This window comes from Anser cygnoides, chromosome 6 (genome assembly GCF_040182565.1).
Source record: "Anser cygnoides isolate HZ-2024a breed goose chromosome 6, Taihu_goose_T2T_genome, whole genome shotgun sequence".
NCBI classification, from domain to species: domain Eukaryota; kingdom Metazoa; phylum Chordata; class Aves; order Anseriformes; family Anatidae; genus Anser; species Anser cygnoides.
The window spans coordinates 18,108,263-18,134,704 of NC_089878.1; the positions used below are offsets into that span (position 1 = coordinate 18,108,263).

The 26,442-nt window shown below is 39.0% G+C and overlaps 3 protein-coding genes across 4 annotated transcripts in view; 2 read left to right on the forward strand and 1 right to left on the reverse strand.

The window, feature by feature from the left end:
* LOC106029845 (titin) overlaps window positions 1-1,856 on the forward strand; it is a 244,523-nt gene extending 242,667 nt beyond the window's left edge. Inside the window, exons 323-324 of the mRNA XM_066999168.1 lie at window positions 147-440; window positions 573-1,856. Of these exons, the coding sequence (XP_066855269.1) occupies window positions 147-440; window positions 573-871 (593 nt within the window). The 3' untranslated portion in view covers window positions 872-1,856. The remainder of the gene's footprint in view (window positions 1-146; window positions 441-572) is intronic.
* Window positions 1,857-7,185: 5,329 nt separating this feature from the next.
* On the reverse strand, window positions 7,186-20,777 carry PLEKHA3 (pleckstrin homology domain containing A3). 2 transcript variants are annotated; one of them, XM_066999184.1, is made up of 8 exons: window positions 20,640-20,777; window positions 17,124-17,240; window positions 16,297-16,452; window positions 14,945-15,081; window positions 12,342-12,506; window positions 11,258-11,301; window positions 10,679-10,794; window positions 7,186-9,055 (listed from the first exon to the last, which is right to left on the reverse strand). In XM_066999184.1, exons 1-8 carry the CDS (start codon window positions 20,677-20,679, stop codon window positions 8,925-8,927), a joined length of 906 nt encoding a protein of 301 aa, XP_066855285.1. In that variant the 5' UTR covers window positions 20,680-20,777; the 3' UTR covers window positions 7,186-8,924. The 2 variants fall into 2 exon arrangements, with proteins under 2 accessions (XP_066855285.1, XP_066855286.1); XM_066999185.1 differs by having other exon boundaries at window positions 16,297-16,480; window positions 20,640-20,702.
* Window positions 20,778-20,907: 130 nt separating this feature from the next.
* On the forward strand, window positions 20,908-25,306 carry FKBP7 (FKBP prolyl isomerase 7). The gene is made up of 4 exons (XM_066999187.1): window positions 20,908-21,260; window positions 22,545-22,696; window positions 24,479-24,612; window positions 24,938-25,306. Exons 1-4 carry the CDS (start codon window positions 20,908-20,910, stop codon window positions 25,097-25,099), a joined length of 801 nt encoding a protein of 266 aa, XP_066855288.1. The 3' UTR covers window positions 25,100-25,306.
* Window positions 25,307-26,442: the final 1,136 nt, after the last annotated feature.

The following is a 26,442-nucleotide window of genomic DNA, read 5'->3' on the forward strand; positions in this document are numbered from 1 at the left end:
AAATGAAATTTTATTCTCCACTGCAGTTTTCCATTGAAAGCAAACAATGCGCTCTTCATTTCTGTGAAATTAACCATATAGACTGCATGACTTCTTTAGTTAATGCAATGTTATTGGTTTTTCTTCTATGTTTGCGATGCTCCCAGCTCTAATTGAAGAACCTCCAAAAGAGGTAGTATTGAAGACAAGTGGCGACGCAAGCATGCACGAAAGTTTTTCTTCTCAGTCCTTTCAAATGGCTTCTTCTAAACAAGAGGCTTCATTCAGCAGTTTCAGCAGTAGCAGCATGACTGAAATGAAATTTGCGAGCATGTCTGCCAAAAGCATGTCCTCCATGAAAGAATCCTTTGTAGAGATGAGCTCCAGCAGTATTATGGGGAAATCTAGTGTGGCTCAACTGGAAAGTTCAACTAGTAAGATGCTTAAATCAGGTCTGAGAGGTGAGCAATACAATTATTGGTAGAGTTAGTGCTTTGAATCTCCTGAAGTAGTCCCTAGAGTAAACCTGCTGCATGTCAAAAGGGCTTAGTGGAAACAGACTAACTTGATATTTCTTCTCCTGTTTTGTAAAGGAATACCACCCAAAATTGAAGCTCTCCCATCTGATATCAGTATTGATGAAGGAAAAGTTCTCACAGTATCTTGTGCCTTTTCGGGTGAACCTGCTCCTGAAATAACATGGTACTGCAGAGGAAGAAAAATTACCAGTCAGGACCAGCAAGGCAGATTCCACATTGAAACCAGCGAAGATCTAACCACCTTGATCATCATGGATGTCCAGAAGAACGACGGTGGACTTTATACCCTGAATTTAGGAAATGAATTTGGTACTGATTCTGCCACTGTGAATATTAATATTCGATCAATTTAGAGAGCTTGATCTGTATTATTTACACTTGTCTTTTTACAAGTGATTAATATATGGACTGAAATATCTGATCTGTAAATAATAATAAAAAAAAATATTTTTGTACCTACCTGAATGAGACAAAGTCCAAAGATATACATTATGACTTATAGTCATTATTGACCTAAGAATTTTAAACACTTTTTTCACTGACATGTACATACTGTATATAGCCGAAGTTAACGGTTATGAAGTTTTGTACCATTTATTTTATGACATTTTGAAATGTAACTTTTGGAATTAACAGTTGGTAGGAGAAAGTTTCCTAGCAAACGACTACCCTGCTCAACATTTAACTAATTTTTGTGCCTCAACTCATTGTTGATGTCTAAGAATGCCTCAACAGGTAGAGAGGCTCCCTGTTGAAGATTACCTACACCTAAGAGATGATACTGTGCATTGTATTTCTTACGTGCACAAATATTTATGTTGAATCAGAAATGTAAGGCATTAGTGATGTTTGCAATTACCCTCCTGTAAGCATTGCTTTAATGTTTTACGTTTTATCTGATTATGTCATACTTTCCATGCCTGACTGACAATTTTTGGACAAAGTGCAAGCGGCCAACACTTTGTTCACCCACTGTTTGGGTACTGTTTCTGACACACTGACTGCCTGAATAGCTTTAAAAAGTAACATCACCTGGCCATCCCCTTAATCAACAAAGCTATTGAGGTACTCAAGTGCAGCAGCAGTACCAACTCTCGGAGGTTCGTAGGGTGCAGTGATTGAGTTTGTGTGGTAGTATTAGATACCTAGTAGTCACTTCCAGGCAACTAAGCAGTGAACCACAGTTTGAAAACAAACTGTTGTTACAACATCAAATACCACCCTGCACTTCAATTTGCTTTAGTTCTCCTAATGTAGTAATAAATCTTGTTAGCTGTTGAGCCTCCTTGAGATAGAATTGTTAATTTGAAATAAAGCATGCTATCTGCACCTTAAAAAGTGTGATTCCTTGTTATTTATTTATTGTGCTTTGCTTTTATAGTTCATGTACTACACTACAGAAAGAGAGTTGCTGAAAGAAAAGTCTGGGTAGAGCTGTGATTCCCCACTGTAAGCTGGGTAACTGTTGAAAATTTAGCCATCTACCAGAAACATCCTGGCCATCAGACTATAGAGGACTAACAACAAAAAGTAAAAAATTTTTCATAGGTTCTTCACTGACTAAGGATAAATTCTAGCACATGCCTAAGCATTATGCTGTTTTTATGTCTCTGTTGAGTGAATTTCCAGGCCTTCCACTACGCCCTATATGGAAACATTAGTAATCTCTTTTCTTAACAGCTGGTCTCTGCTGGAACCAGTTTAAAAACTGCCTCCAGGAAACCCAGCTATTGGCTCCTCTTTTTGGCAGCTGCAGCTAGTGCAGACTAGTTGACCATTGACTAATTGCTTGGACCTAAAAGTTCTCACCTGCTGCAGGTCATTAAGGGCCCATAGCCCATCAGCTCTTCACCCTTCAAGTCAGCTGACACACCTATGGGGAGCAAAGCTTTTACATTCTGGGGCAGGGGGAGAAAATCACAAATCCCATACAGGCAGGTCACAGTTTTGGTTATGGGAAAAGAGTATCAAGTTCAAAAGAGCAATTCTGTTTCTAGAATTCACTCTGATCAGTAGAAAGAGCTTGAGAGCAAAAACTCAGAGCAATGCAACACTGCTTCAGAGCCTGTAGAAGTCTCGTAAGTGGTGCAGGAGAGTTATTTGGCAACACCACGTATTATGACTCCCAGCATACTACTGCTAAAATGAAAGATCCCAAGTTTGCCAAAAGCAGTAAACACAGGTAGTATGTTTAAAAGCTTATCCTAAAAAGATGCACTAGAGAAACAGACTGATTCTTTTTTCTTTCCTATAAGCCTATATACTATCAACCACTAGCTATCCAAATGATACATTTTTTTATGTATCGTGTAACAGACAACAAATAACAAAAAAACTTAATTATTTCAGCAAGTACCTATGTAGGGCAGTTTTAAACTTAGATGAGACACACCCTGCATTGGGACCAAAGCAGCAAGCTGTTACTAAATCCACCACCTCTCCTCCCTGATCCTTGCTACTCTACACTCTTACCAGGCAGGGCAGTTCCACCCCTGGGGCTGGGGGAGGGGAGGGGGGCCTGCACTCACCTGACATTTATCTTTCTTGTTGTTAACACATTTCTAACGGCCACCACAGACAAGCTAGTAGGGATATAAAACAATTCTGAAGAAAATTTTATAGTAATAGAATTTGACAGGGCAATTTAAACAAAGCTGCTTGTATTTAATAATTTTAAGGTACTTAAAAAATAAATAAATAAAATCACTATTTGAAGCCACAGCTTGAGTGTAAATGCCCTCAAAATCATCTGCTGCAGCACTCACACCACTGTAAACCTACCAAGAACATGAGAACGTGTTTTAGCTGAAGTATGAAACATTCCTAGATATGTTGTCATAGCTGGGGACTTAGACTGTGCAGTGTACACAGAGGCTTAACACCCTCAAGCCCCATGCTAATCAGCCTACCTAGGTTACCAGAAACACAAGATCTAGCACCATTCACCAGCTGGGAAAACAGACCTTGCTTCTCAACAGGGTATCTTAGCTTAGTGCTATACAGCACTAACAGGGCTGAAATCATCCATGGTGCAAGCTCAGCATCACACAGATAGTGTTAAAGTCACAAAGCCAGAGCCAAAGTGAGCTGCTCTCTGGCTAATAAATGGAGATGAAACAAGGTCTGAAGTCAAAATATGGATTTCAGAAGCTAAATTTTGGGTCAGGACAAGATCCAGACATTTTCAAGTGATGGAACCATTTAGAAGCAATGAAGACGACAAAGGATTGTGAGAGTGTGCAGTACTTTTTCCTTACAGGCAAAAGTAAAAATGAACAAAGTAAGGTTTTAAAAAGGCCATTAATTTTAGTTGTTAAAGCATTCAAAGGGAAAAAAAAAAAAAACAAGAAAAAAAAAAAGCTCAAGAAACCATCTCATTCTAATACCATTACAGGTATTAAAAAATAATTTTCAAGACAACACACAAAGATACACAGGTACAGCCAGCCAGCCTTGTTTCAGCAACTTGTATGCACATATATTTGACAATATTACCACTAAAAATGGGCTAGCCAGTAGTCTCATCAGAAAGTAATAGTCACCAAAAAAAAAAAAACTGCAGACTTAAGCATGGATTCTATTCCGCAAATGCTATTGAAAATTCAGTCTTCAATGTCCTCTACTGAATCTAGACACATTTCCATGATCAAGTGGAAAACATTCTGGTGTGGCAGCATAAGCAAGTTTGTTCTGTCTGTAATGCTGCCTCAACTCTGCATGGTACTTAAACAAGCACACCTAACTTTAAGCTGATGAGTCACTCCCGTGCCTAAAAATAGAATTTAAAGCACTTAGAGGATTTGCTGAAGTACAATTTTAATAGATAATTCTAAATGCCAACCTGCTGAGCCATTGTTTTTTACAGGACTACTAAATGAATGCTAATGTAGAGGTGACATTGATAAAGTCACAACATAAAGTTTCAGTCTTCTTCAGTTTCATAGAAGACATCTCAAAACAATTCTCAGATTACAATTCTCAGACAACAGATTAAGCAGTCTCTGAATAAAAATAAATTCATAAAATGAAGCATGAACATTTGAAATTATTTGCCTACTCTATTCAGGTAGAATACTGGGATATTTTTACTTTACAGGCTGACACTTGCTCTGTTTAAAAACAAAACCATTGCACTACAGGACCAAGTTCACAAAAATATACTAGTATATGCTAGCACTGACGTCTGAAGACATTTAGACAAAGAATGACATGTCACAGTGATAGTGCATAGAAAAATGAGTCAGATCCATGTAAGGTAACAGCACCCTGCTGCTGCAACTGTCATCGAAACTTTGCAGAAAATGTCTGGGCAGCCAAGAAGGTGAAGATAGATACAGAAATAGCCAAAGCAACATTTAGCTCAAGAGAATATGGAGGAAAGCATGTGACATTCTTAAATCCTGACCCTCCCACCCCCCCTTTGAACTGAGAATTACCTTTAGTATCCTTAATCAACACCCTTGGAGCCATGTATTTACCCATTTCTTTAAACATAATGCATTTGATTTGCTTGTTTTTTTTAAACAGAGCCATAAAATACAGTTGTGCTCTTACCTTTATCTCTGTCTCCCATATGAGTACTAGTTAAGAATGGTCAGGATATGGCTACGAACGTACCTACAGTGTCCTACCCTGAAGAAAAAGAAGGTACCAGACAGCAATGCAGGGAAATGGTGTGACTACTTTCTTATGGCACTCACTTGCCAAACAATATTCTGAATTGCTCATGCAGGCTTAACAAATACTAAAATGCCAACTGAAGCAATTAAATTCCTAAATGGCACCTTCAAATCAGTATTGTACACAGTGGGAACAAAAATTGTAATACATTTCTTTTAGCATGTTATAAAGTGGAGCCCAGTACACTCACCTTCTAGTAAACTTGGTCATGCTTGTGTATTAGACATCCTCTACAAAATAATAACGAAGAATGGGTCGCTCTGCTCTATGAGTAGAGGAATGCTTAGTTTCTGAATCTCTTATCATTTCATTGCTTAAACTAGCTGCTAAGCTGCTGAGTCCTTCTGAGACAGTGACAATTCTAAGGGTGTTACAATCATCTGATGAGCTTTACAAGTGAAATAATAATCTGTATGATCCTTTGGTCTTCAATGTTAAGCAGCAGATATTTTCAGGATAGCAGCTGTGGCTTTGGTCACTCAATTTCTACACGACACCTCCTCCCTTTTAATCAGTAACATTCCCTTCTAGAGGTTGATCTGAAATGCTTAGGTTCAGCCCTGGAAGTAGTCAGCAAAGAATGACAGGTATGTTTTACATTAACACTTTAAAAGCTGAATAACGAGGATCACCTGAAAAAAACAGGTTTCAGACAAAGAAGTTTCCTCCATTCGTGTATTATACCTCTGTAAAAAGTTGCTAAGAGTAACATCAGCAGTAACAACAGCTACAATACCTATACTGATTGTGGTGTAATGAGCAAAATTTAAGTTCACAGTTTGTGAAATTAACTGTAACACAAATACTTATGTCATTTTCAAAATAAATTAAATGCAAAAATTTTATGCATTGCAATGTATGTATGTATGTTTTGGGATATAGCAATGCCTGTATTCCAAAAACTGACCTCCACTTGGGGCGGGGGAGGAGGGAAATCAAACTGACACTATAAGCTAATTTACTCACTATACTTCCATACAACGAGTGAAAAGAAATACAAACATTAATTTTCAGAGTTTTAGACTCTGAACATTGTAATGTAAGTATTCATGAATTTCCACATTATTCTGAGTGCTTGATCATTAATTCTTTATAGAGTACAAGCTGGTATGTCATTTAAGTGCATTCCATTTCTAATCATCTAATGTTAGAAACTTCATAGATAAAAGTCAGTAACTAGAAATTAGCACTTTTAGCCTAAGTATATGTAGTATGCTTATATCCTTTAAGTGATAAATGCTTTAAAAAATGAATTTGGTTTCACTGGGAGCTCTTCGGAAGCAAGCGAGATCAAAACTAGAAGCATCAATTACATATCCTATGTTGACATTCAGCTCCCATTCTCCACCAGAAAGAGTAACAATATAATTATCAGTTGCTGATTAGCTCTCCCCTAACCCTGGAAATGAAAAGAGCATATAGAGTTTTCTAATCTTACCATACATGGACCACTGTGGTTCTTCCACAGTATCATTTTCCAAAATTACTTCTTAGATCCTGATGCCAAAAGTATGATGGCATATCTTCACTGATTTCCTTTAAATACATTTTAGGATTTTAGCCATAGAGTTTAGCAGAGGTAGATAAAAAGGATGATCTAACTTTAGCAAGAACATGTTGCCTATATATTAAGACATAATACCAGCTTCAGTCACATAAAGAAACCCAACACAGTGCTGAAGTAATTATATAACTGTTGTGCTGGAATCTAAGCCTTACAACCTGCGTCTAACCAATCCTATTACAAATATTTTATCAGCAGTATTTAAAATGCTGATTTACAACTACATGCACAAATCAGTCTCAACGATCTTTTTTCGCACAATGTGGAGTCCGAACTATTTTTTCTGTAGTAGCTGGAAGCCAGAAATAGATACCTGTTGATGTGACATGAACTTAACTCTGTACAATCTGGAAGAAACCTCAGTGAAATTTCAATAAGTAGCTATAAAGCAATGTATATGATTCAATGAAACACTCAGCAATATGTTGTTTACTTCTCTGAACATGTCTTTAATACTTATTTTTACAATTGTCTTAAGTGTCATAAAGAATACATTAAAGCAAAATTTCAGGAAAAATGTACAAGCATGTGTGTGGCTGATATGCAAATGCTAGTTGCATGAAAACTGAGCACAAATAACAGCTCTGAGCTAGTATCCATAAATAACTTTACTCACACAAGACCTTCAATTCCATTTGATCCCCAACATAACGGTTCAAAACCTGTTAGGCTAGACAGGCAACAGGTTCTGTTTTTCCTCAACATTTGGACCTATTTTGATTTAGATGAATCAACGTAACAGAAGTTTATAATGAAAATTTCCGTTCCAAGCCCATCTGTCTTTTCCACACTGCTTCAAAAACACCGAATTATTCATATACACCAAAGGAAGACAAGATAGACCAAATTAAAGACTGGTTTATAAGAACAGATTTTGGTATGTGCTTGAGTGCAAAAAACCCTGTGCATTTATTTAGGAATTGTGTAAATCAAAAACAGTAAATGGCTTGCTTAAAGTGCTCTACAGCTAAGACTTTATAGACCAAGTTTATCCCTAAATGAATACCCCCAAAAAATCCCCCAAAGTTTACAGTGCTAACTCTAGCAACCTTATGGACCAAGGTGCTAATAGGCACTGTTATACTATATAACTCATGAATTATTCAGAGTCAGAATCCGATCTCACTTACAGTTAATGCAAATTTACACTGATGTAACTGAGAGCAGAATCCATCTCACGGTTTATACCACCTTGAAATGATATAAAGGAGTCACCAAATCACAAGCTTCCTCTTGTATAAATATGTCATAAATAAAATATGTATAGATACAAATATCCATTTCAACAGCAGCTTCATGGTCTAATAGGTTCAGCTCTTACTTCTATAATACTTTGCTAAAAACACATCTCAAGTGAGCAGAGTAAATCTTAGTCTTGTTGCATTAGCTAATTGTGATGCTACACACCCCAGAAACAATTTATGGACATTTTGAAGCCTTTAGTAGATCCTCGGATCTTTAGTAGTGAAATTAGGTAAAAAAATTCTGATGCAAAAAAGAATAAATAAATAAAAATTATTAAATATCCAATGCTTGGTACAAATGCTTCATATTAAGTTATTTTCATATTTTTGTTTAGAAAAATACACTAAATATTTCTACTTTCATTGGCTAAAAATAAGGACCGGATTATGTATATCCTTGTGTTTTTAAAGAAGGCAATGTCAATTACCATTAAGCTGCTAGAGTAGACTTATTAGTGCCCAGTCCCACAGCCCTTATGCAGGCAAAAAAGCCACTGCAGGGCTATCAAAGCTCCAGGCAGATTGCTTGTACAAATGACCAGCAGGCCCATGGCACAAATTACATTTTCTCCAAAAAAAATAAACCTTTTTGCTAAAGTTTTTAACCTGTAGATTTACTAATGTATCAGTCAGACCTTCACACTTTAAAAAGAGCAACATTTACAAATGTAGATGCTTATCTGTTAAACCATCATTTGTTCCAAAAAATGCACATTCAAACTGTGAAATATTAGGAAAATACTCTTGCAAATAAACTATATAAAGATAAAATACACTTCGAAGATAGTTTTTATGTTATTCTATAAAGTGCAGAGAAATCCTTCTAAAAAGGGAAATGACTACTTTCTATAACAACAGTATAATTACAGCAGCCTTTGCATAGCATTATTTATAGAAAATTGAATACTTTCAATTTCTTCATGAAGAAAAGGATGAGAAAGTCTCTTCCAGTTCAGATCTTTCGTTTGATACTGATCTATTTTCTTCAGGAATGGTTGATGATACCACCAGATCTCCATTGACAGCACTTCTAGAACAGTGCGCAGATCCTATGAAGATATCAATAAGTATTTAAATTTCAATGAAAAAACCCTCATCCAATCTGTCAGTTATTCTATTTGCTATTTCCTATCGGACTTCTCCAAAAATACTTCAATTAATACCACGGCCAAGGGTGACAGATGCAAAGAATTTTCAGTTAGTATAAATGTGGTAACATTTTTCTTTTAAACAATGATTTTTATATTATGAACAGCAGTAATCTGTGAGGTGCAGACAAATTTTGTATGATGAAGAAAATTTTTTTGAAGAAAAACTGATGAATCAATAATATTTAATTAAAATATTTTCTATTATCAAAATGAGATGGATGACTTCGACTTCCTGCAAGTTCAGTATTGCTAGGCTACCTGGCACAAAAGAGAATGAACTAAGATAACTAAAAAGTAATAGAGGGAACTTCTAACAAAGGAAAAAAAAAAAAAAGGAAAAAGAAAGTGAGCTAGAAGCTAGAGCTAGTAAGGAACCAAAAAAGTCTGGTATTAGCAGAAACACACAAGACTTCTCATCAATTCTGAAAAGAACCAGACTGGGTGACCAACCCCAGGAGAAGGTCCAGATGTTAACAACAACAGACTTAGGTTACAGAAAGCAAGACTGATCTGCAACTACCTAGGCAGTGAGATGCAGACTGGGGTCTAAACTAAGTTTATTAGCTTGGGATAGGTGCTAGCAGACCCTAAACAGGTGGCAGGTAAGTGAGATGAAAGTGGTGGTTGTCCTGCAATATGTGAGCATCAGAGAACCAAGAAGATGGTGTGGCGGTGCAAATACTTGTGCCGTGATAGTGTAAAGCATTAGTACCTCTTTGGACTTGCATGGACTTTCAGCACTGCACAGGCCCCAGTTTTTTTTCAATCCAAATGAGGCACTAGGAACTCCAGAAGGAAGCAAGACTAAACCAGAACTAGCCAAGAAGAACTAGTCATGTTAAAGTCTCCCTGAGAGGAGTTAGGATGGAGTCAAAAGGAAAGCAAGATTCAAGACTTAAAAAGACAGAACTGGATACTAACTCACTCAGTAGGCCCCTCTAACCAGTAGGGTCTAATATTCTGAATATGACATCACTTTATCATTTTTTGGTTGTTTTTATTTATTATTAGCAAGGCTGCACTATTTCAGAACAGTGCTGCTCTCCACAACAGGCAAGCAGCAGACACTGAAATGAATGATCTTTCAGCAATGCACTGTGGAGAAATTAACCACCACCACCCCCGCCCCCCATTCAGCGGGACCAAAGAAAGGAGATTTTTTTTAGTAATAACAAGCAGATAGCAAGTAACAGTATACCACATCACATACCAAAATAATGTTCATGCAAGGTCCTTTTAGTACAAACACTCTTGTTCTGGTTGGGTCTCCATTTTAGATAACAAGCAGTCCTACTGATTTCAGTACAACTGCTCCAGCTGTAAGATCCTTTTCAACACCAATGAAAGCTAGCAAAAGTCAGCTACATAAAAACCTACACAAGTGCTTCGATTTATAATGTTGCAACCTTACAACCAACTCTTTTTTCTCATACTGATATCAGCACTAAAACAGTTGCTGTAAACAGGGTAATAAATTCTACATAAAGATAAAAAAGAAAACCATCCCTTTTCCAAACTTACTCTGAGAATCTTCCACGGGATTATCACTGTAAGATTCTGTATCTGAGTATGTTCTTCTGCGTCGCTGTGATAATCGGTGAAGGGATGAAATTGGTTCTTTTACAGAGTGATTATTCCTACAAATGAAACAAGATATATTAGTAAGTAAATTCTGTAACAACCCACACAAGCTTAACATACTCTAAAATAATTCTGGTTTTTAGTTTGTAAATATCAATGTTTTTCACTATGACAAAAATAACAGAGTCAACAGAACATTTTGATTTTCACAATTTCAATGCCTGAAAATTGAAATAAAAATGTAATACAGTGTTTGCAAGCAGAAGAAGTCATTTGCATAACGTTTCTAGCATGAAGAAATATTTACAGGGCAAGTATGAGAGACATTATGACACAATGAGCTCCATTATTTGCCACTGACACCAATAATCTGCTCCTTAGTTTTCAAAATTAGATCAATTTATGCCATTTAATTATTTTCCCAAGTGAAAAATTTCTCTCATACTTTTATTTTAATGCCAGCATGTTCAGGGAGGTGTTTTAAGAAATTAAGAAAAAAAAAATGAAATAGAAAATTACCTTTCTGAATAACAAGGACCAGGGTGGCTAATGGAACGCTTCATCTAGGAAGAAAAAAAAATGCCACAAGCTACTTTCAAGAATAGTATACATACCTACACTAATTTATACTCTATTTACAGCCTCTATAAAGAGGGTGGGTAATCTCTTTTTTTTTATATATAAATGAAAAATAACTGTTCTTAACGGGAAGTCTGCTTTAACTATATGGAAATGGATGGATTGTTACCAATATTAAAAGTTTTAAAGCATTCACACAGGAAATGCAATTTACTACACAGAATACAATCTAGTTAGAGAGCAACTCGTAAATTGACATGATATAGAAATATTGAAGTATTTTCCCCCACCAAAAGCCAGTTTAAATTCTCCATTACACAATAAAGCCAAAAGTCTGCCTCTTGATTCTTTGCGGTTCTTCTGATATCACTGCCAAATCTCTATGTGTGAAAGTTATTAAGTTATACAAATGACATACAGAATCGTACGTCGTTTGATGGGATGGAAGATAAAAGGCCAATATCCAAGTACAAAGAAAGGGACTCCCACAAGAGAATCCTACAACACAGCCTATCTTAGAAACTACATACGTGATCAGTAAGACATTTAAGATGATTTCACATACACTGTCCTCCTAAAAGAAATAATTAGTAATGAAGAGTTATGCGAGTATCTTTACCATTATTTACCTTTTTGGTAAATAAGGGCATGTTATATTAATATGAACATTTTTGAATTATATACATTGAAAAATAACCTTTGTTGCTGAAGTTCTTCAAGTCACAAGGCAGTTGTCTGTTTAACTGAGGAAAAATTAAATCTCATTTATTTATGAGATATCTCAGTACAGGGTCTTGACACATATGACAAATTACCCTGATTATGTGAATGGTAGCAGACGAAGACTGGAAACAGAGAAGTATTGATTTATAAAATATTTAGGACCCGCACTGATCACAGTAGTGTCAAGATTTCATTTGCTGATGTCATAGCACACAGCAATACTATAGTCTTCTGCCATTCTTCCCCATATCTAACCAACTACATGACACTTAGAAAAAATAGTATTTTAAAATGTCTAAACCATTTGGACAGGTGATGGTGACACAGGAGAAACCAAGGGATCAGGGTGAGGCAGCTGGAACATTTCTGGCTTAAACTTGGCATTAGCAATCTTCACACATTCTTCAAGTGTTGTGATAAATGTATTACAGGTGGCACTAAGCAAGGAAGAGGCTTCATTCATGTTCTGAAAATAAATGAAAGCACAAGCATAAGCAAGAAAAAAAAATGCAAATACAATCCCCCCCCCCATACCCACTTATTTCCCTCCTTACCACTAAGAACTAGTGATAACTTCCATTTCCCATTTACTTAATCAAACGTACACTTACATTGAGGTCAATTAAGCAACTAAATGTGATAGCACTCTTTCTGACATCTGAATTTTTTAGGGTATCAGCCAATGATGCTATAATGTTTTTACTGTAAATACAAGTAGCTTGTCTCAGAATAGCTATCTGGTATCAGAAGGTCAGTGAAATAAAAGAATGGCATGTGAACAGCTTTATCGCTCCAGTGCAACGATTCTGCAGGCCAATTTCACTTTGCTGTTGCAAACTGACAGCCATTTTCTCTGTTGCAACAAAGTATCGACACCTTGCTTTAATTTGCCATAAGTCACAGAATCATAGAACAGTTTGGATTGGAAAGGACCTTAAAGATCACCTAATTCCAACCCCCTGCCATGGGCAGGGATGCCTCCCCCTCGACCAGTTTGCTCAAAGCCCCATCCAACCTGGCTTTGGGAACTTCTAGGCATGGGGCATCCACAGCTTCTCTGGGTAACCTGTTCCTGTGCCTCACCACCCTCGTATTAAAGAGTTTCTTCCAAATATCTAATCTAAATCTAGTCTAGTTTAAAACCATTACTCCTTGTCCTATCACTACACTCCCTGATAAGGAATCCCTCTCCTGCTTTCTCGTAGGCCCCCTTTAGGTACTGGAAGGCCACCATAAGGTAACCCCAGGGAAGAACAGCCCTGTCCCTGGGTGGGCTTCAACCAACAACCTTTCAGTGAAGTGGACTACAGTATTTTCCACACACTATTCAAGAGTATAAAGAATGAGGCCCAGCATTAACTTTCATTCAAAAACAGAAATACTAGAATACTTTTATTTGAGTATATTCGGAGAGACTTTGCAGGTTTCCGATCATAGTGGGTTTACGTGGCAAGGTTTTGGTAGCAGGTGGCCATAAGGGTGGCTTCTGTGAGAAGGATCTAGAAGTTGCCCCATGTTTGGTAAGGGCCCCACTGCTGACCAGAGCTGAGCCAATAAGTGATGTTGTTTTGCGCCTCTGTGAGAGCATATTTAAGACAGGGAAAAAAAAAACACTGCAACACACAGCAGCTGGGAGAGTGAGAGGAGTGAGGAACAGCCTTGCAGGGGCCAAGGTCAGTGAAGAAGGAGGGGGAGAGGTGCTCCAGGTGCCAGAGCAGAAATCCGCTGCGGTCTGTGGTGAGGACCATGGTGAAGCAGGCTGTCCCCCTGCAGCCCATGGAGAACCACGGTGGAGCAGGGTTCTACTCTGCAGCCCCTGGAGGAGACCACAATGGAGCAGGTGGACCTGCACCGACGGAGACTGTGGCCCGTGGAAGAACGCTGCCAGAGCAGATTCCGGGCCAGACCTGCAGCCCGTGGAGAGGAGACCACACAGGAGCAGGTGACCTGGCAGGAGCTGCTGCCCGTGGGGGATCCCGGTTGGAGCAGTTCGCTCCTGAGGGATGGACCCTGTGGTACGGACCCATATCTGGAGCAGTTCTTGAAGAGCTGCTGCCTGTGGGCAGCCCAAACCGGATCAGTTCAGCAAGGACTGCATCCCGTGGGAGGGACCCCACAGCACAGGGGACGAGAGTGATCGAGAATGAGCGGCGGCGAAGAAGCGCTATAGACTAACCATAACCCCCATTCCCCCGTTCCCCTGCACCACTCGTGGGGAGGAGGTGGAAGAGGGTGGATGGGGGGGAAGGTGCTTTTGGTTTCTTTCCTTTGTTTCTTACTTCTCTAGCTTGTTAGTAGTAAGTAATAAATCTTACTATCTCCCTATGCTGAGTCTGTTTTGCCCATCACAATAATTACTGCACGATCTCCTCGTCCTTATCTCAACCCTTGAGCCCTTTTCATCGTATTTTCTCCCCGTTCCTCTTTCAGGACGGGGAGTGAGAGAGCGGTTGTGGTGGAGCTTGGCTGCCCACCCGAGTAAAACCACCACACCGATACCTGTAACACTAGCTCTCACTGACAACAAAATGGAATACTCTCCTAAAGGAAGTAAAGAATGGACAAACAAGATAGATAGTTTCAACCACTCTGCACATAACAGAGATCTGAAACAAGACAAATTACTATATAGCTGATGTGACAGCTCTTCTGGCCTTTTAACCAAATGACTCAATAACACAATTGATTCCTAATACATTTTATGGTTAAAATTAAATCATACAGGTTCTTTGTGCACTTATAATCAATGTCAGCATTATGTACACACAACCACTCAAAATCTGACTTAAATCTGAGTTAAAACTCCCAACATTCAGAAGAAGGGAAAAAAGCAGAAGATGTCAGCAGAAACTTTAGTTGAACTATGTAATCAGGTTCTCCAATGCCATTCTAGAAATTCAATACCTCAATGCTGGGAGGAGAACGAGTCTCATCACGGTGAACAAATTCTTGTATTGTATGAACTTGCTGCATTAAAAGATCACAGTAGAGACGAAGTTCGGACATTTTGGTTTTAAGAGATTCATTGGTCTCACTTATTTCTATAAAAAATAAAGGAAATGTCAATTTATGCAATATAATTTATTACATATTCTAATTTTTAAGTGCACTTCTCATTTAAATCTAAATATTGATTTAAAAATTTGCTTAAGCTATCACTTGAATTTGAGAAAAATTGGATTCTGCAATGAATCAAGAACTATACTTGAAGCAGACACCAGAGTTTGTACTTTTTGATAACTGATGCTACTTTAATGACCACAATGACAGAGGCATATAACAAGAAAAGATAAAGTTGAAACCTTTCTTAGTTACAGCGTAATGTAGGAAAAAAATCAGTAGATGAAATTTATCCCCGTTACAGTGGGTAAACGGTTACATCAAGACATTCAAAAAAATATATATTCTCATGGGTTATATTGACTTCCTTCGGTGGAGGTAATTTCATCCAGTGTGTTTTAGTGTTTTTGTTTTTTTTTTCCTCCAGTAAAAGGAAACTTGTACAATGCCCACATACTGAAATTCTACATGCCTTACTGTCAAGGACAGAGCTGAATACATTCAGGAATTTTAACAATGAAGCATGTGATTGGTTTTACATACAAGTGATTTTTCAAAACTTGGACAGAATAAAGACACAGAATATCACCGCTGGAATGTCTGTAAAAATATACTAGGCATATAACTAAGATGCATGTATTTTCTCAAAAAGGGCCCAGGGAATTAGACACCGAAACCCCATGGACTTTGAGTTTAAACTCCCTGTCCTTCTAACTGTTAGACTCCTAGTCAGACATGCGTATTTGTAGAAGAGAAAGGAGTCTGAACTGATAGCAACTGATACAGGTTTCTTTGAAGTAAACAGAACTCATATTCATGGCAGCTGTGAATTTGATACTTCATATGGTCACAGCAACATTCCTAGAATGCCACACAGATATGAGGTGCAGGACAAATCTGAAGACAGCACAGAAATCCAAAATGGAAAGGCAATATAGAAAACACAGAAGTGAGAACGCCTATGATCAGCAAAATAAAGTCAAAAACAGACTATGTAACACAGTGATTTGCATCATTTACTAGCACAGTTCAAACACCATGGGGAAAATTACATTACAGATGGCTAGGAATAATTACAGTTCATATTTTAAAGACAATAGTACTCAATTTCTAACACAATATTTGTGCTATCATTACCTGAAAACAAACATTTGAAAAAGTGGTTAGCTTGTGAGTGCTCAAGGTAACACACATACCTTTTTCTTTTTTTGTTCTAGTATCTGCTAAACAGGCTTTTGCACTCCCCAGTGCTACCAGCCACCTCTGCCTTTCAGCTGCATTAACTGCTTTCATATAGAAATGCTGTTCCCCTGGGATGATTAGCTCCATTCTGGTGTTGTCTGTTGCATGAACTTACGATAGAGAAGAATAAAAGAACAACTTTGAAAAAAAAAAAAAAACAAAACACAATCTGGTAACAATTATTTATTAAAAATAAATCAAAGTATTTAGTAATACAGTACACCACAGTAATACAGTAAATCACAATGTGCTGCTGCCAAATAACAGAAAGCCCATGCCTTCAAGTGAAAAGGCAGGAATAACAGACACTAAACAAACAGTGACTAAACTCAAGTAAAATGGGGTTCCCTTACTGCATTGAGAATTCACTGCATGAATCTGTAGTAACTTTTACACTCCAACCCTGATCTAAATATGAGAAACTGAAGAGTTTTGTTGCAAGGACAATATTTACGGAGGACTAAAAACTGAATTGCCTTTCTAGATTAAACCTGTCTTCAGGTCCCAGAGTCCTAGAGACAAGAATTGAGGTGGACTCCATTTACAGTCCATTATATTCATATAATATGATGAGTTCTAATTCTCAAAAAAGAGCTCCAAGTGTGAAAAACATTTTTCTTTGTCCCCATTTCATAATTCACATTCGTTATTATTTGTAAACTAATGACATTGGACTATAAATATACAAAAACAGAGGAGAAAAGTTTGTCATGCAAAATTGGTGATCTCTTCTTGTCTCCCTGACAGCTAAAATTTCTTCTAGCAGAAACTTAATTCTTACCTTTTATTTCACACACAGCCATCTTTATACTTCCTTTGCTGCCTTTGCAAACATCATCTTGTGAATCATAGTATGACAATATCCCATTGTCTAAAACAAACCACCGAGGCTGCCAACCTAGCAAGATCGAAAACAGGAAAAAGAACGTTTAGTCTAATTACTAAATTGCAAATTTAATTCAGCTCTTTGGCTGCTAAAACTTTTACAAAAGATGCAAACATTACACTACTCCCATGACACACCAGGAAGTAAAGAATCTGTGGTCCGAAGACCGGAGCTGCTCTACAATCAAACCAGTATTATACAGCTATTTCATTCCCATTCATTTTGAATGACAGATTGGCAGTATTTCAGTGTTCACTATACTCCATTCTACCGCAGAATGAAATTTTAATTTAGCCACTATGGAATCCCATTTTGAAGACTGATAAATCACATACCTCTGAAGAAAAATCCTTTTTTAAATATATTTTTCAGGTAGACTTCCTTTAGACTGTAGTCCCAGAAATAAATGACTGTCATCACAAACTATGTTCATTCTCCTCTCTCTGCCTACTATATTTCAGTGAAAATGTCTATATTTCACACTTAACTACTGACATACTGTTTTCTCTGAAAGTAGCCCAGCTCCACTGTCAACAACAATTTAATGGCAGGCATTGTGCTGGGAATTGAGACATGGCTTACATTACTAAGAGTCCACTTGTGAGGACAGCATACGCCAGCTCCCCTACTACTGTTTTCATCAGCTTTACATCAGCAAAACTATTTAATGATCTCTGACTTCATTATGTCTACAAAAGAGAGCAGTGTACACATGCACATGCAACTCTCTCTGAGAACTCTATGCAGCATTACACCAAGTAGAAATGCTGATTTATTTTAATCAGAGAGGGCCTTGACAATAATTTATCTCTTAATTTATTTTACAGCTATTTTATAAAGCTCAACACTCAGTGGATGGGTACTCTATTTTTTAATACTACCAGATATGAATATTTTTGCCTAGCAAAGCACCTTGGTTTCTAAAAACAACCTAGAACTAAAACATTCCAGTAGAAGATAGCAAGCACTCAGGCCTATTACAGCCTGGGTCGGCTAGACAATAGGAGCAGACTCTCCCTCTATTTTACAACCTGAGACCAAGCGTATACCTTCCTGCTTGGCTTATGGCTTGGAACAGCAGTAGCTGTGCAGCCAAGAACTCGACACATCTGGCGATATGACAGTGTGGTCCGCGGTGTTCACCATCCTGTCATCCTGAGAGAACAAGCTGCAGCCACCCAGCAGCACCGCACTCTAACACCAGAGGCTTCCTCAGGCATCCACTAGAGGCTTCGTACTGCTCACGTGCAGTCATTACCAATTTTAACACCAATTCAGAAAGTGCAGGACCAGACCACATTACATCATGTCACAGTTCCAGGATAAGGAAATTATAATGCGTAACTTTATTTTTTTAAGTTATTTATTAGCTATAATGGTAAACATCTTTATCATTCAAAATGCAGATGAGTAATTAATAAGCAGATCCACATTCTCACAGAAAAAAAGAATGAAAAAAAAAAGTAAAAACACTGAGGGACCCCAGTTCCCACAGGAAAGATTTCAAGTTATATGTGCACACCACAACTTACACTACAGTAATATGCAAACAGCCATGAAATGACTGTATGGAAGACCCCGTCGTGTAAAACGCAGCTCAGAAACGCACTCGTGTTTGTTTTAAGCTATGTCGTGTTGCAAAACATCGACTATGTACTGTCCTTATCTCCTAAGTGCATGTCCATGTCAGTGCCTTTCTGAACAGTGTTATTCTGATAAAAAGGGACCCTATATGGATGATTAATTCAGCCTCATATTATGCTGGCTTTGAAAAAAACATCTGCAAGGGATTTAAAGGACCCCGGTGCCTCACAGAAGTAAGTAAAAGAACAAAGCCACTTCCTACTTGAATTTGGGCAAATAAAGTGTCCTGTATTCAACAAAATATTTAATACATTCCTTCACATGTCCTTAGATGAACATGTATTATTTAAGTAAGAAGGAGGAAACTAAATAATGTTTTCCACAAGCAACAATAACAAGCTTCTTTGCTGCTTGGCTTCTACTGTAAATAGTACCACAAATACCGCAGCCTATTTTTGGCTACAAAAACATATACCAGAGTAACAAGAAAGTTGATAACAACTTTGAAAAAATTCACTGATATGCTTTCTTTTTTTTTTTTTTAAAATTTGTTTCCCTCATATTCAGGCAATTCTGGGGAATTTCTGACACTATAATTTTCAAATGCAACTGGAGCAGATGCTGTCAGCTGGGCTACACACACGGAAGGAATGGTTCTGCAGTTCAGTATGTTAGAGGACTGCTGACTTTTAGTGGAAGTTAGCTGCATGTAAGTTTTCATCAAACACCACAAAGGTTCATTACCCATGACCTTTTACCTTTCACCGAATCACTTCTGGTCACAAAAATGGAAGTGAGAAATACCATTCTATTTTGAAAAGAAATTTGCACTCATTTTCATACATAGCCACATTTTTTTCCACTATGCTATCTCCCCGCATTCACTGTGAAGCAACCAAAATATCTTATCTAATAGCTATTTAATTCCAGCGCAAATATGGAATCCTTTCACTGGAAGGCCAGTATACGTGGACATGGATTTGCTCTGAAAAATACAAAACTACGTACATTTCAATTCCAAGCAAGCACACAATCCTTGCAGTGTAGGGCCTGCACTTTATAAACGCTCAGAACTGAGTTTTACACCACTCCACATTCAACACCTGAATTCACCGAATTTAAAAAACAGCACAGGCAAAGACCGAGAGGGCAAAGAAGGCACGGACACACTGCCAAAGCCGCCCAAGAGGCCTGGTGAGGCACAGTATGTGATCCGGCTCTGATCTGCTCTACAGGCACAATTACAGGATCAGAAGAGGAATCTTCTTCCCCTTGGAAGTACAGCCTGTCCACTGCTATCTCCAGGGGGAGGCGACGACTCTGTTACGACAGAGGGTGAACCAAACACCTCTGACAGCAAACGCAGGCCTTTGGTGCGCTTCTGCCCACAGCACTTCACAAAATACATTTACCCAGAATGTGTCCTCCAGAACCAAAGTTTGCTTGCATATTTCACAGGTTAGGATACAGACGCAGAGAGTCCAAAAAATTACCATCCCAAATCGGATCAAGAGAATCCAGGCTCGGTAAGCATTTAGCACCCAACATTTAAAGACCGAGCCCTGCGTGACTCCTCAGCCGCACGTGGGGACACCGGCAAGGCTAAGCGCCGCAAACATAAGATGGAGGGGAAAGATGCGACAGCCGCAACGAGCCGCACGGGGCAGCGGCCGCCCGCGGGCCGCCCGGCAGAGCCCCCGGCCCGGCTGTCAGCCCGCAGCCCCCGCCAGCCCCGGGTGCCCGGCGCCCGGCGCCCCTCACGCAGGCTCCGCCGCGCCGCAGGCCCGGCCGCCCCGAGCCGCCCCCGGCCCCGGCGCCGGCGCCTACCCGCCAGGTAGTTGGTCCACTTGTACAGGGCCCCCTCCATCGCTCACAGCCCCGCACCGCCCCGCATCCTCCTGCGCCGCCGCGGGGAAAGCGCGGCCGCCGCCGCCGCGGGGATGGGCGCTCCCCTCCCGACCTCGCTGCTCCCTGCGCGGAGGCGGAGCCGCTCGGCCCGGCCCGGCCCGGCTCGGCCCGGCTCGGTTCAGCCCAGCCCCGGCACGGCGGCGGCCCCGGCGGCGCCACCCGGCCGGCGGGGCGCTCCGCGCCTCCCATGCGCGCCCCCCCCGGCCGCTCCCCGCCGTCCCCCTCGCTTCCTGGGGCCGGCCCCGGGAGCCGGTCCGGCCCGCCCCGCCCACAGCGAGCCGGCCCCGCCGCGACAGTGCCACGCCGGCGGCCTGCGCGGAGCGAGATGGGCCGCGACATGATCCTGGTCCCCATCCTGCTCCTGCGCCTCCTCGCCATGGCCCCGTCGCGGGCCGAGGGCGTCGCGGCGGTGGCGGAGGAGGTTAAAATAGAAGTGCTGCACCTCCCCGAGAGCTGCGGCCCCAAGAGCAAGAAGGGGGACCTGCTGAACGCGCACTACGACGGCTTCCTGGCCAGCGACGGCTCCAAGTTCTACTGCAGGTGGGCGGCGGGGCCCGGTGTGCGGCGGGGCAGCTGGGGCAGCGTCTGATCCAAACCATGCTGACATCGATGCTCCAACCTCCCCCTCCCCCCCCCCCCCCCCCAGCCGTCTTTATTCTATTTTTTTTTTTCCCTAAGCTGAGCGTTGAAGGATTTCTGAAGCCAGCGCCTGGCGGTTTACTGGAAATAAGTCGTTTTGGACAAAAATGTCAGTACAGGCTTCTGCGTGGTTGGCATGGCGGCTGCCCCGCACCAGGCCGCTGTGGAGGCAGCGCGGTTGCCGGGGCTCTCCTCCTTGCACCCATCTTGCCGTTTAAGCGTACGCTTCTTCGCCTCGTCCCATCCGTCAGCAGGCTGTCTCTGCTCGTTTTGCTGAAGCCATTGTGCAAAAGCTTCGTTTTATTTTTAGTCTTAGTTTTAACAGTGCCTTGCTTTTCTTGTTGGCACATCCTCCTGAGAGTGGCAGGACTCGCTGCGCAGAGCTGCAGAGGGGAAGTCTGCCTTCTTCTGGCTCGTTGCTTGCCCATATATCACAGATCTGACAGGCATTGATGGGCCTAGTTTATTACCCAACCTTGATTCATCCCCTTACTTGTATTATTTAAGAAAAAATCAGTAGAGGATAATGGTACATTTAACTGCCATTTTACTTGCATTTTTTTCCTGTTGGAGTGGCTAATTTTGACACATTTAGTGCTGCCCTTTGACTTTTGAGCTGCTCATTCACAGCTCAGCGTAGCTCCCATAGTGGGGACACCTCCTATGAGCAGAAGCTGGCTCAGACACTGTTTTAAGTGAACAGAGCAGTGGGTGAGCACACAGCACTGTAGCCAAGCTTTCCACATTCCCCCAACACTCAGTTGTGTGCTCCATCCCATCCCATCCCATCCCATCCCATCCCATCCCACAGGGAGCTGCTGAAGTCGTTCTCACTTCACAGCAGTGAATTCCTCCCAGGTCTCCTCTCACAGACTTCCTGAAGTAACACCTTGTTTCTGGCATGCAGTATATCTCATGAGCAGGACTGAACCTTTTTAGTAAGGAGTTAGTTTTTTTACATGTTCTTTGATTTTAAAAGGAGGTTGCCATTTATACATATCGAGCTTTGATCGTAAATTGTGAGTGTGGCAGAAAAATAGTGTTAATACTTAGGATATTCTTGCACTCTAAACATTCTTGTGTTTAAATAATTTAATGCATACTTTTATCAACTGCTAATTTAAAGTCATTTAAAAAATACAAATGCTAAATTAATTGTTACCCACTCACAATTGTTTTTAATAGTCGGACGCAAAATGAAGGTCATCCAAAATGGTTCGTTCTGGGTGTTGGACAAGTCATAAAAGGGTTAGATATTGCTATGATGAATATGTGTCCTGGAGAAAAACGGAAAGTGATCATTCCTCCATCATTAGCATATGGACAGCAAGGATACGGTAAAAAAAAAGATTTTAAATACTGAACTTTGTCTTTGCTCTGTTTCACTGCTCTGAAATCAGGTTTGAATTTATGATGCTTAAGTGTGCAGTCCATTTAAAAAAAAAAAGTTCCATTAAGAGTATTATGCAGTGTCAGTACTCAGTTGTAGATAACTTAAATTCAGGCTTGGGTGTAGTAGTTTCTCTGAAAAAGTAGCTCCTGATGTGTAGTAATTATTTGGCAATGGTATTGGGTTAGAATCGCATGCACTGGTTCTCTATTTGATAAAATTCCATTCTAGCCAATGAAGTTTAGTAGGAATAATTTGTTGTCCCTTGAGCGTAATGTTTAATAAAAAAGTCTTGTAACAACAAGGAAAAACACTGACACAAAAATACATTCTTTAAATCTAATACTAGCGTTAACTGTTTGTTCTAGGTAGCACTTCAAGAAAATACTGCTTTCCTACAGCATACTTGTCCTCTATCTCAGCGTATTCCTGCATGTTGGGGAAGATGCCTGCCTAATCTTGAATTAGAAAAGATGCATGTGGCTTTCTAAACCTTTACATGTCTTTCTTTTGTTGGTATGTATATTTGTAAACTACGGGCACCGAATTCTAGTAGTGTATCTTAATTTAGTAGGTAGTATATAAACCATGACATATGTTCAGATATATTTAAAACTTCTACACATTCAAGCTTGTAAGATTAAAATCTTTTGAACTCTGAAGCCTGTCATTTTTTATACAGATATTTTAGATGAGAAGTGCAAGTAATAGTTCTGTTTGCCTTGTGCTTATAAACAAGTTTATGAAAGGTGGTCACAAGCTCAAAATTCTGTCAAAATTCTGAGGTTACAATGTCATACTCACTAGCTTTGGCTACGAACAGAAACAGCTTGCATGTTTACATTTTAATTTTACACTGCACGATTTCTAGATGCTTTTCTGGCTTTACTTTCAGACCTCATTAATTTATTCTTGTCTCTTCCACTTCCTGTTTTGGCCAGATGCATGATGCAGTGATCTATGCTTATAGGCAAAGATCAGGACACAGGAATAATAGTGTCTAACATGTTTTGGTGTCTTTTTACTAGAGACCAGACAAAATATTCAAGTAGTTCTCTTTTGTTTTTTTTTTGTTTGTTTTTGTTTTGTTTTGTTTTCTGGTGAATCAGTTGAATTACACATTACTGCTTCTTTCTAGTGAGATGCATATTTAAATCACCATTTTGCATAATGTCCTTTAACCACAGGTATAATTCATAGTAAGTTTGTAAAACCTGTTATTACCTGCTTGTTTCTTCAGACAGAAAATACATATGAGTGTTGGCCTAGTACTGTAATCATTTAAATCACATTACAAATATTAAATAAAGTTATACATCTCTCTCAATAAGCCCCAGCATATGACAGTATGTGAAATAGTGAGAAACTCAGAAATAGCTATTTTTCATAATGCCCAAACTCTTCTCAGAATCATATACATCTTCATTTTTAAAAGTACCTGAATTGATATGATCAATATAATTTTGTTTTGGGGAAGTATATTGTTTGTAAATCTCTCAAAGTCATTTGTGTAACACAGTTACCTGCTCAATGCATGCCGTTTCTGTCTTGCCAAAACATGAACAATCGTCCTGTCTAGCTGTGTAATATTTAAATCCAGAGTTTAATCTGAATATTAACAGTCTTTTGTAGTAGGAAAAATAAGAAAATTTACATGTGCATTTACCATATGTGTGATCACTGAACATTTTGTTTGATTTCTTAAATGTGTTCTTTCTTTTATTCATAGCACAGGGCAAGATTCCACCAAATGCAACATTGATCTTTGAGATTGAACTTTATGCAGTAAATAAGGGACCGCGCAGTGTTGAAGCATTTAATCAAATAGACAAGGACAGGGACAGGAAACTCTCTGAACTCGAGGTAATAACTAATTTGGAATAGATTATAAAATTATGGATATACTTCATCAGCGTTATCTTTACATGAGTTACCTCTGTTGCAGTTCATCATGTAAAGCTTCTGTATACTTCCACAAACTGTACAGTGCTATGTACATATTTGCTTTCATACATTAATAATCCCAAAGTTGGAAGGAGACAAACTTCAGACATCTGCACAGCAACTCACACATACATGACAATGTCACAGTAACTCACACATATACGACAATGCTCTTGAAGACAGATAGCTGCTGAGTACTGCTATAAAAGCCACAATAGTTGATTTTTTATTTCTTCTGTTCTAGATAAGCCAGTATTTGAAAGAAGAATTTGCAAGAGATGGCAAAAAACGTCACCCCTCAGTTCATGATGAAATCTTAGCTGATATATTTAAGAAGAATGACCATGATGGCGATGGTTTCATATCAGCAAAGGAGTACAATGTCTACCAGCATGATGAACTCTAAACATTCATAAAATCTTTGGCTGTTTTCTGGACACTGAATTTAAAAAAAAAAATCCAAAATAATATTTCATCACAAAATCTTTTGTATTTTTTATAGTGGCATCTTTTTATGTCTAAGGTAACTGTAAAAATCTTATTTTTAACACTCAACTAATAAAATGTGTTAGGTGTTGGAAAAGAAATAAATACAATTGGAACATAACAAGAACTATTGTTACTGATTTGTCATTTCCTAATCTACACTAGTGTTCAGTTGTTTTCCTTAATGTGTAAATTACTGATCAAAATAATTGTTTCTGTCCAAAAAAAAATGGTCACCAAAAAAAAATGGTTCCAGTAGTTGTTGACAAAATGAGAAAATAACTGGATGAATACTTCTAAGTTCCCTGTAAAATAAAAGGAGAAAACAATTCCAGGAAGGTGACTCCATTAAAACGCTGCATAGGCCATTGGCCATTGCAGCAAATTTATCTGTAAAAAGCCTTAAAATAAATGAATCTTGTCTGTGGAATTTCAACATAAAAACACAAATGTTTTTAAAGCAACTTAAAATACCCTCTTTGTAATATTAAGTTGAAGTTTGGTGTTTATGAAAATACAGTATTTTCAAGGAAGTTTTTAAACTTTGAGTGTAATAAAATTACTAATGCAGTTAGTCAGATTGTTCAGCAGCACAACGTTGAAAATCTACAATATCATATTTTATTTGAATGAGGTGGAAGATGATAGGAGATATTCTATATAAGGTAATTATCCGGGCATGAAGCTGTTTTCCCTCACTTTGGAAAAATGCAAACTAACACTGATAGTTAATACATGGTACTTCCGCTTAATGAGCTGTTCTGTGTATGTAGATGTCATCACAACACTTCCGTAATGTACCTTTCTAGTAAGAAAAATGATCATTTATTTCAACATGAAATAAGGAGATGTACACAGTGAAAATGGCAGCCTAGGCAAAAAGATTTCTATATATGACTTATCTTAAAACCATTATAAAACATACAAAGAAAATTTAATTGTCTTTCTGCTTTAACATAGCGTGGGTAAGGTTTGAACAGTACACTCAACAGCACTCCCAATCTCTGTATTGGGTGCTATTCTCTAGTGCCCCCTGGAGTATATATTCTTAACATCACAAACTTAATTTGTCATAGTTGAGATCTATAGATGAAGACCATCAGCCGGAAGTCTAGTTGGAAGGATTTAGTTCTGTTATCTTTGTAACTTTCATAAACATTTCCTGCTAAACACTTTTTTTCTGAACACATAAATGGTATGAAAGTCATGAGTAGCTATGACCTAAAAAAAAAACTCAAAAAAGGTAGACTGGCTGGTACTTAT

Coding starts and splice junctions, on each gene's coding strand:
- PLEKHA3 (XM_066999184.1), bottom strand. CDS start 20,679: ATGGAGGGGGCCCTGTACAAGTGGACCAACTACCTGGCGG. Junction 16,453..17,123: donor GGCTGTGTGTGAAATAAAAG/GTAAGAATTAAG, acceptor CTCTATCGTAAG/TTCATGCAACAGACAACACC. Junction 9,056..10,678: donor TCCCGTGGAAGATTCTCAGA/GTAAGTTTGGAA, acceptor ATATCTTCATAG/GATCTGCGCACTGTTCTAGA.
- FKBP7 (XM_066999187.1), top strand. CDS start 20,908: ATGCGCGCCCCCCCCGGCCGCTCCCCGCCGTCCCCCTCGCTTCCTGGG. Junction 22,697..24,478: donor ATATGGACAGCAAGGATACG/GTAAAAAAAAAG, acceptor TTTTATTCATAG/CACAGGGCAAGATTCCACCA. Junction 24,613..24,937: donor GGAAACTCTCTGAACTCGAG/GTAATAACTAAT, acceptor CTTCTGTTCTAG/ATAAGCCAGTATTTGAAAGA.